Source organism: Sycon ciliatum, chromosome 13 (assembly GCF_964019385.1).
Source record: "Sycon ciliatum chromosome 13, ocSycCili1.1, whole genome shotgun sequence".
Lineage (NCBI taxonomy): Eukaryota > Metazoa > Porifera > Calcarea > Leucosolenida > Sycettidae > Sycon > Sycon ciliatum.
Window position 1 is genome coordinate 18,158,796 of NC_088655.1, and position 10,738 is coordinate 18,169,533.

General features: G+C 46.5%; 1 protein-coding gene across 1 annotated transcript in view; it reads left to right on the plus strand.

The window, feature by feature from the left end:
- LOC135829935 (hemicentin-2-like) overlaps nt 1-1,935 on the plus strand; it is a 73,242-nt gene extending 71,307 nt beyond the window's left edge. The window contains exons 40-41 of the mRNA XM_065342323.1: nt 112-181; nt 558-1,935. Of these exons, the coding sequence (XP_065198395.1) occupies nt 112-181; nt 558-1,410 (923 nt within the window). The 3' untranslated portion in view covers nt 1,411-1,935. The remainder of the gene's footprint in view (nt 1-111; nt 182-557) is intronic.
- Nucleotides 1,936-10,738: the final 8,803 nt, after the last annotated feature.

Sequence of the window (10,738 nt, forward strand, 5' to 3'; positions counted from 1 at the left end):
GTGTGTGTGTGTGTGTGTGTGTGTGGGTGTGTGTGTGTGTGTTTGTGTGTGTGTGTGCGTGTGTGTGATTTGTGCATCTTTGTACATGTGTGTGTGCTTCTGCATATACAGTTCTGCCATCTGCCATTGTAATTACGTCGGCAGGTGCAACTCAATTTGAAGCTTATGGGAACCAGCAATAGTAAGCTGAATTTGTTCTTTGTAATTGCAGTCTTGCTCAGTGTATTCTGACCCTCTTGCTGTTATGGGAAGTGTGTGTGGTCAGGCACCGGGCGCATAGGTGGTGATGCAGTCAGTATACGCAGAATTTTCAATTGCCGAATGCTGTTGCTTCTCTTCTTCTCTATGTGAATACACATGGGTAGCTTAGGACTGTGCGAACACTGCCAAGAACACTGCAGGGTGTGTGTTTGTTCATGCCTCTTCTCCCATTCTCTTTCTATTCCTCTCTCTCCCTCTCTCTCTCTTTCTCTCTCTCTCTCTCTCTCTCTCTCTCTCTCTCTCTCTCTCTCTCTCTCTCTCTCTCTCTCTCTCGAATTCTCTCTCTCCCCCTTCAGTTGTTGGATTAGCAGCAACCCGGTATTCTATGGTGCTTTCGTCGCCCCAATGGCACTGTGCGTCTCTTTCAACGCCGTAGTCTTCCTGAAGGTGGTGCACTCGTTACAGAAGCGAGGCAAGAACTCTGTTTCCAACAAAACAAAGCACAAGGGCAAGGTCTATCTGCTGAAGGTAGCCGTTTCGTTGTCCGCTCTTCTCGGCCTCTCCTGGATCTTTGGATTTCTGGTGTCGGTGATCGATCATGTCTCCCTGCAGTTCCTGTTCACGATCAGCACCGCAATGCAGGGTGTGTGCTTGTTCATGTACACACTCAAGTCGAAGGACGTACGTCGCCGCTGGTCAGTTCGCATCAGCTCCCGCATGCCGTCGGTGTCGCGGCCAAGCCTTCGCATGCCGAACATGCCGCGACTCTCATCACACAGAACATACGGCACGTCGTTCACGGACATCTCATCCTCGGAGAGATCAGGGTCCTCATTGTTCAAGCGGAAACGCAAGCTGGATGAAGACGCCCTCACCATGCAGCATCTTCACGAAATCAATCTGAGTTCTCCAACACTATCTCCCACGGTGTCAGTATCAAAGCTGCCCATGGAAGCCGAGTCCACGCTCTCAAGGACCCCGAGTTATCTGCCCTCGGCAGTTGAGACTGACGACACACAAAAACAATCCAGTCTCTCGCCAAACCCAGGCCTGTTGGCCCCGGCCACACCGACCATGAGAACGGATAGCTTCGTGTCGGTGGCTTTCACCTGGGATGGCAATCCAAACACGTCTTCCCTGACCAGGGATGTAGACGGGTTGCCCGACTTTGGAGTTACTGCACCGGAGGACGATCAAGTGCTGTACTGAGCTGTTCACAAGAGGGGTGATTTGCCTTATCTTACACATTGCAAATTGTTGTGTTCAAGAATGTATCCACTTATGTGGTTTCACAGGCATGTGACAATTTGTCTTTATGCCGTTTATCGCATTTACTCGGGCATGTGTACTATATAAAAATGTATTTCTAGTTGAAATCTGTAGTCCTCACGACTAGTTGTGCCACTGGACCACAGTGTACGGCCACTGCATGATCTTCACTATTACTTGGTCTGACGCATTTTCTTGATTGTTTGAAATCCTACACATTATTGGCACCGGAAACTGCGTTGACGTAATCGGCTGAGCCCATTTCCAGAGCTCATTATAGGACATTTCAAAGTTTGGCATCATGAATTGAAAGAGTTACTCATTTTATAGGCCTACTGACTATAATTATTATGGTTACACGTTTACATGCACATGTAGACGACATGAAACGTTTGAACTTTCTTTTTTAAATTTTTGTTTGGAGTTCCAACCAGACAGTTACAACTTCCTGACTGTTACAACTTACATACGTTCATGCTGACTCAGTTTATCGCTCCAGGCGGGCCCCACCTCCCCCCCCCCCCCCCCGCCCCGCCCCCACGTACACAAACACTCATCCCAGGGGCAAGATTGTTTGAAGTACATCATTCTCATGATCTGATGCAGGGCCGAAACCAATCATGCCCTACGCACTTCGTGTCCCTGAATAGCCATTTTGCATTCACCGCTACAAGTTGTGGCTTATCCCAAACAGCGCATTATATACGATGTAGATCTACATCTATCCATTGCTTGTGTGTACTGGAGTTCTACAATGTGAAGAATTCGCAATTCTTGTCTTTCAGATGATCTTCAGTTACAGCAGTAGATCCTCACTGGCGTCACTGCTGCCGATCTCAGTGCTAGACTGCTGCTAAAATTACTGGGTATTGAAATGTATGTCAACATGAAAACCAGGGTTTTGTACCAAAAGTGGATCTTGAAAATAAGGCATATACTGTAAAACTGGAAAGTCTTAACTAACGAGTCACACTGATCGCTAGATGTCTGTGTAAAGATGTGCATACAGATGGGTGGCCAGGTAGCCATCGTTAAACTTTCTGCACGTTATCATACCAAAATTACAAAAAAACGTTCAACTTTTTAGTCGTTAGACTTTCCGGTTTGACAGTACTCAACGCAGGCTTTTGAATGAATTAGGAATTCAGACAGTCTTTATGCAAGACAATGCAGTGGCAAGTATGCTGCATTGGAGAGAAATCTCAGGGTTTTTATTTATTTTTTATTTTATTTATTTCACTCAACTCGTGGTTCATGACAAATTGGCACGCAAAGTGCGAGAGAGGAGTGATAGCCAACAACGGCAAGAAAGGAAAAGAAAGGAATATAGAAAAAGAGAAGAAAGAAGGATAGACAAGAATCCAGCAATGAGATCCTATCGTACTACATTATGCGATCGGAGTGCATTTTTGAAGCTGGAAAGACATGTGTTTGATGTCTTAACATGCTGGGGAAGTTGCAGCCAAAGGCTGTAGGACAAAAACAAAGGAGAGTTGGTAAATGCGGCTGAATTAGCACGAGGAAGTGAGAGACTATTACGAGTGGACCGGGACAGAGAAAACCAAATGACTACGGAGAGATGAATGGGAATTTTACATAGGCGAATTCTGTGAATCAAAATGCAAAGCTGCTGTTTGCGATTATCTTGCAGTGGCTGAGTATTGCTGATACAATAGAGCTCAAGACTATAGGAAATAAACGCTGCTTGTTAAACAATATTTTAAGAAGAGATTTATGTTGGATTTCAAGTTTGTTCACACGATGTTGACTTAGACTACACTAAGACTGACATGCATACTGGAAAATAGGTAATAGATACGAGCGATAAAACATAGAACGGCATGTATTTGGCAAATGAGAACGATGAGGATATAGTATGCCGAGAACACTACTAGTATTCTTGCAAATATAGTCTACATGAGGAGCCCATGTTAGACAGTCGTCAATAATTATACCAAGGTGCTTATGTTCATGGACAATTTCTATGGTTGACGAGCTGCCAGGACATGATAAAGACACATTACAGAACTGATCACTAGCACCGCTACAGAAGAACATCACTTTGGTCTTACTAGTGTTCGGTCTCAGCTTCCAAGTCGACATCCAAGAAATGGTGGAGTTTATCTTTTTCTGGAGGTCATTAACTAGCAATTGCCTGCAACTACTTGAAGCGGAAACTGTGGTGTCATCGGCGAACAGTGAAACATTAGGTTTGTCTCAATCGACGCAATAAATTAATATAAGACAGGTTGCGCATCCAATACACATACCATTGGAACGGGTCAGCAACCTGTGGCAATGGTGATTGGCACGGGTCAGCAACCTGTGGCAATGGTGATTGGCACGGGTCAGCAACCTGTGGCAATGGTGATTGGCACGGGTCAGCAACCTGTGGCAATGGTGATTGGAACGGGTCAGCAACCTGGGCCAATGGTGTGTTTATTGAATGCGCCATTTGCCTTATGTATTGCGTTGATTTCATTTCTGTCTCCATGAAAACTGTTTGTCTGAATCGTGACTGGTGACCTGCTACATGTTGGCTCTGCTTCGGAGGCGAACTGAAGTAAGCGAGTAAGATTGCGCAACAGTCCTGTCATTGGAAACTGGCACCTTAACTTTTTGGTGTCTCCCACATATAGGTGTAGATATCATGAAAGCAACACTACATCCTACATTGTGTGACCCGTGCTCCTTGCTACATTTGAGGCCAGAAAAGTCCAAGAACAGAGAAATTGAAATTCAGCCTGGTTTTACCAAATTACGACAGGTATGCCATGGCAAAATGTATGGAAAAGCGGATCCCAAACCCAGATATTTGAGATTTAAAGTGGGTTTTGATCCTCAATTCGGCCCAAATCGGACTTTCAAAAGCGAGCTGGACTGTTTCCGATGAATGGAGTGCAGCCATGAGACTGTCAAACATAGCACCCGTGTCCACGTCCATGCTAAAAATAAAGGTGATAGCACCTGCAAGTATGATGAACAGGAAAAGGCCAGCCCTAGGCGTTGGTTTGCACTTCGTGTGTGAAGTGAAAGTGGTGTCTGGAAGCGTACTGTTGCTATGCAACGATGTTCTCTCCAGTGATTAGCAAACTTCCGTGCGGTGAATTGGTTTGATTCGAGGCAGATTATTTCCCTGATATGAAAACCTCAAAGATCAGTAATCCTTTCAAGCCATGCGTGGGGAGGGGGAAAACATCTGTGCTCGACGAGCTCCTGTATTTTACTGTGCGTGTATCGTTTCTTGGCCTACATACGCATCGTGGGATTCGTGGCCTACAATGCCTAGTACATGTGTAGCATGAACAGCATGGCTTTGTGGCCGCACCTGAAGTCCCGGCATGCTCGCAAAAGTCTTCCAACTGTTACCACTTCAGTGTCGTGTGTATTATTTTGCAACGTGACGAGGGACTGCTGGCCAAATTGCTTTCCAAATACACCATCGCCTCGTGTAAATACCTCACTACAATACCCCCCGTTTCCTGCGTGGGAGGGTTAATATTTGGGAATTCCCCCTGAAGTGCTTCCCGAAGCAGGTGCAGTATACTTATAGGTCACTGGTGATCGGCGAAAAGTGAATTCCACCGGTGGCCGCGGGCGCTAATTTAGATGTAATGAACAAGGTTTTGAGGTCTGTACGACGAGCATGCGAAAAAGGCGAAATCAAACTGAATGGCTGCAAGTAACCCTTCAGAGGTTCTGAGTTCGAGTCGGCAACTATTGTGTACCAATACACACTCGATTCTCCGGATGACATTTTTTCGGCTCAATTGAATCTCGTGTGCAGTGTTGTCGTTGACTTTAGTTTTACTTAGAGTTACACATGTACGTGATGTGCCTATAACCTTTTCAACAGCTCTTATCTACACTCAATTGTCTCAAGACGGAAAAGATGTTTCTGCTTGTTCCCACTCCTCGTGAACTATTGTAAAACCGGAAAGTCTAACGATCAAAATGTTTTTAACCTTTTTGTAATTTTGGCATGATAGCGTGCAGAATATGTAACGATGGCTACCTGACCACCAAGAATATGCATCGATGTATGCGCATTTTCACACACTCGATTCGGGATAACGTTTCCTCAAAATAGCAAATAAAAATTGGTCGTTAAAACGTTAGACTTTGTGACTCGTTAGACTTTCCGGTTTTACAGTAGCTCCCTAAAATTCCAGTTTATAGTAGTTGCTAACCCAAGACCGGTCGACCTGAGCTCATCGCGGTATGTTTGGTCAATCGGCATAATATCAGGGGGTGCAAAAATCCCACGGCTCTTCCCAGGGGGGAAGTCAACATTTGACCGTGATTGTACATAATGCTGCGTACCGACTTTATCCACTCAGGAACCACACATGCAAACATTACTTTATAATAATACACGCGCACACGCGTGCACAAATACACAGACACACACACACGCAAGCACGGATGCTTGGCACGCGCACACACAACCCACAAGTGAAAACAGCAACAACAAAAAACGAAAAGGTGCTGCTCGAGCAGAATTGCACAAGAAGACACTCGTGATCACGCACCACTTCTAGGTAATGATCCTAATAATAATGTTCTCAACACACCCTTGTAGATTTCTAGACTATGCAAGTCACATGTTTGGTGCTGCACGATCGACTAGCCTACAGGTAGAAAAGTGTACCGGCAACGTATCTTAAAAATAAGAATACAGTGCCCGATACTGTACTATGCGTCTCGACTCCATTTCGACAACTTTGTTATTTGGAACCATGGTGTACCGTGCGTTGTATCATGTTACCTGTGTTTTTACCAACCTCACTAAGATACCCCTGTGACCTGTTTGTTAGCCAACATCGCTAAGTCACTGTACCCCGGAGGCATCCTGGGCTCCTCATCTACCCGGGTAGAAGACGCAGCGGAACGCTTGGGTCGGCAACAGGAACACAACGCCCTTGCCTGTGATGAAAACTGAGTTTGTCGGTCGCATCGGCCGATTCAACGCCATTCTGCTTGTTAGGTGGCGGAAGTCACGACACTGACACAATCGGTATCTGATGGGAAATCGTGCGAAGCGTTGTGTTCCTCGCGTGTTGGTGAGCTCATTTCAGTGAGTGTGGCTGCGGTTCAGCAACCAATACTTTAATGTTGCCTGCTGCTGGTATGTACATACATGACTGTAGCCTTGCCTCGGGTGCAACGATGTAGCCATGATGGGTCTAACAGTATTATCCGTGACATGTTCACTTAGTGTATGGCGCTCACACTTAGTTGCATTACCCTCCGTACTGTTCCCATGTGAAGAAGAGGTGCGTGCGACTTCGGCGATAATCCCCATGTCGGCGTTATCAACAACAAGCTTAATTAAGGAAAAAAAGGTGTGAGCTGCTCTGGCGAACGATCCCCAAAATTGGGCTTGCGAATGTCAAAAATGCGACAAGAGTAAACATAGGTAGGTGGACCTGTCCCGGTTACAGCATGACGTTTTCGTCCATTGGTTGCTGGAACTTGACGTTGCTGCAGTAAATCTAAAATGTAAAGTGTTCGTATCCCATTAAAATATCTTGACACCTATCAAAGGCTGCCAGTTCTCTTTGGGACGGCACTGTGTCACCGACATACCGACCAACCGACAAAGCAATGGCACCCGTCTAACTGAAGCATCGAAAATTCATTTTCCACGGAAACAGAAGAAAACAGGATTAGTAGTAGTAGTACATGATTGGAATGGGTTTTAGGCATTGGCGGATAGTGCTCGAAAAGCAGTGAAATTGGCAGAACCATACAAACCTTATGGCGGGCAATTCCTCGAATTCTGCTCCACATCTTTATCCACTTACCAAACATGCATGAAACGTATCAGAAAAAAAAGTATCGAATTCTGGCCAATTTTTCTGCCGGCAGTATCCGCATAATTATGCCTAATGGGTTTTCTCCCCACACTATTTAGTGCTTTATTGTAGTATTTATTGTCGTTTAAAAAGTCCCCTCAGACTTTATATCTTGTTACGGGGTACCGTAGGTGATCACGTACGAAGCTAATAAATGTTTGAAAGGAAGCGTGACATTCATGATTATCAGTCCACACTGTGTCTGAGTCGCTGGGTCGCAACGTAGACAGTACAGCCGGTCAGGGCGCAAACAGTTGCACCTATCAGCTTCCAGCTCACCAGGTTTCCTGACTCAGTGCATCACGACCAAGTTTTCCCTTCTCCTTGCACCATGTTCTCACCCACTGGCTAATGGACAGTGCCGCGGAAGGAAGGGTGGCAGGCTGGCAGCGATCGTGTGGTTGTCGCATTTCCTTACACTGAGCTCGCTATATCGCTGTTGCACACACAGGATTGGAGATTCCTGAGGAGAAATGAGCTATGAAGTTTCCACTCTCCAGCACGCGGTGATGGAACAGTTTGAAGTGTATGCTTGCACGCGGTGATGGAACAGTTTGAAGTGTTTGCCTGCACTTTAAACTTCTACAGTGCTGCTCAATAAAATCCGACCCCTGAGTCCACTATGACCCTGCACCAGTTCACAGCCCAGGGTTTACAGGTATGGGGTTGCACAGCGCCCGGCGTGGCAATGGTTCTTAGAATCGGATTTCATTGAGCAACAACACCAGTACATGGGCGCTGTACTAAGGTCAGTATGGGAATGAAGATTGAATCGTGTACACTGGATTTGTTCGGTTATCTTTTTTTCAATCATGACCGAGCGAGTTAGTTTTCTCGCCAATAGACTATTTTCTACCGCAGAAGAAGCACAAGGAAAGAAATACACAAGCCTGGAAAAGGAGTATTAGGAACATTTCTTTGTACAGTGGTATCATATCTTTGTCATGTGACTAAAATTAATTTGCGTAGAAAGTGTTCATGGCATGTGGAAAGCAGAACCAATATTTGCGCTGTCATGTGACCTATACATGCAGCGGTTAGTGCAGTTAGAACCATTATGGCCTCCCCATGTTGTAATGGTGGCATAGTGGTGGCCTGCGGAAGCGAAGGCTATAGCTTGTGTGTTTCTGAACATTCAAGTGATGCTAACGCGGATCCCGCGAATATTATGGTGTATGCAATCATGTATACCGGGTATGTATGTGTATTGAGCACTGTTTGCAGCAATGACGTCAGACAGATAGTCTACATGTATGTGAGATACTTCCTATTCTAGATACATGTACATGTATTGTAGAATAAACAGTGGATTGTGTAATTTGTTGATGCCATCTTCCGTAAAAAAAAAAGAGTAAATTATCGCGTCCGCCCCCGAAGGGAACTCACGACGGCCGCTAACACCCGGTAAACCCCAGCGCCATCTTCAGTAGGTCCGTCAAATAGTAGTGGTAGATTTTCCTTGTGACCAGGCGAGACCAGACGACGCGTGCAGACACAGGCACGAACACGGCACCAGTCACACCCCACAAAAAGCTAGAAGTTGCTCCTGACAAGCCTTGTTTCGTTCAATTATGATGTTGGGAACTCAGCGGAGGAGAGGTAGATGTTGAATGAAATGGATAGTTGGTTGAGGCGATATCGCTTACAAAGCGGGGAGCAACGTTCATCAAGCAGATTTCCCCTCCTGTATGCTTCACAGAAGCCATCTTCATGGCAACAGTACCATGCTGATTAATGATGTAATCCAGCACCACCAATGATGCCACCAAGCGTAAGCATTACAAGCTGCATGGTACATGGTAGGAGGGAATGCAGAGTCTGACATGATGCACGTACATCATGTTTTCCCCACTGCATTGGAGTTCAATCCTTAGAGGATAGGTGATACCATGCAGGCGCCATTGCTTATGGTTATCGGAAGCAGAATAGCTGCTCTCCTGCGATGCAAACTCCTTCTAACAATGGCTGCCACTTCTCTCGTTCCCCAGCAATACTCTTTTACTCTACAACAAGACCGCCTCAGGAAGCCTATGCCAAGGATCTCTGTCGTACTGTCGATATGCACTGCACTGCATTCCAGTTTCCTTTCCCTGGCCTCGTCAGAGTATTCCTGGACAAATATGGCCAGGCCCGCAACATCCTGTGTAGCACGTGCGATTAGAATATTGCCGCTGCGGAAACACATCAAATTAAGGACAATGATGCATCGCAGGCTTCAGAGTGCCAGGAGTATTCCATATCATGGCAATACGACAGATGCGCAAGATGGCACGGAAGAACGCAGAAGAGAAGAAGGAACCTTCTTCATCAAATTAGCCAGCACAGTCATGACCTCGAGCGTCAGCTAACAATAGAAGGGCAGTGGTCTGCTGATTGGGGACCCGAGCAGGAAAGTCAGGGAGTTAGTGAAGAACAGCGACCATTCACGCGTGTGTTTTTTTGCGCAGGGCGCGTTCTAGGCCACTCCCGGGGTCACTCTGGATTGCCTTGTGGGCACACGTTGGGGCGAGGAACTCAAACCGCGTGTACGTTCCTATCACTGGCAGCTTGCGTGTTTGACTGAAAGTTGGTCGTGTAGACAAGCTACTCATGCACACATGTGCATCTAAACAAGAGTCTGTGGAAGCGACCATGGAACTGCTACACGAAAACCCTCGGTACTACCCTCGAGAAAGAAGAGGTGCCTGGAGTTGTAGTGGATTTGTTCGCAAGCGAAGGTGCCATTCATGACCACAAGTAGACACCATAGCGGAAGATCTTGTTCTTGTCTGATCGAGCTTGTTCTGCTGGCGACGCGTTCACTGAAAAATTGGCAGCCACTTGTTCAATTCGTCTCGACACCTCTGTGGCACCAGGGCAGTCCCATTTTGAATCGCTGGATAAGATTGTGAGAGATTTTCCACTGGCCATAACACCTTAGCCTTGGTCGTTGCGCAACACTTCCACGTGGTTTTCAAGCAGCACTTTGCAGCATGTCATGTAGCTCTATTCGCCAAAATGGCGGTTTAGATCCGCTACACGTGTCGACGTGTGACTGTTAGCCTTCAGAACACACAGAACCGGGGTACCCTACACGATATGCGTGTGTGAGTAGATGAACGTACTGGTCTCATCACTGTCATCTCACTCATCTCGACCATTGGCATTGGCAGAGTGTGGCGGTCGCCGGCGCGAAGGGAAGTGCAAGTAGTTAGGAGAGCGATGCCGTACCCGCCAAAACCAGCGCTTGCACGGCACACCAATGTACGCTATACTGCCTAGGTGCACAGCGAACCCAAGATAGCTGCATGTCCCTCGTACGTTTACCGCTTTGGCGTGCATTCCTTTCACCGCCTTGCGTGCACGGCAAATCGCCGAGATGTGGCAGTCGCGACGGTCGTATAAAGACTCATAACATAGCGTGGTAGGCG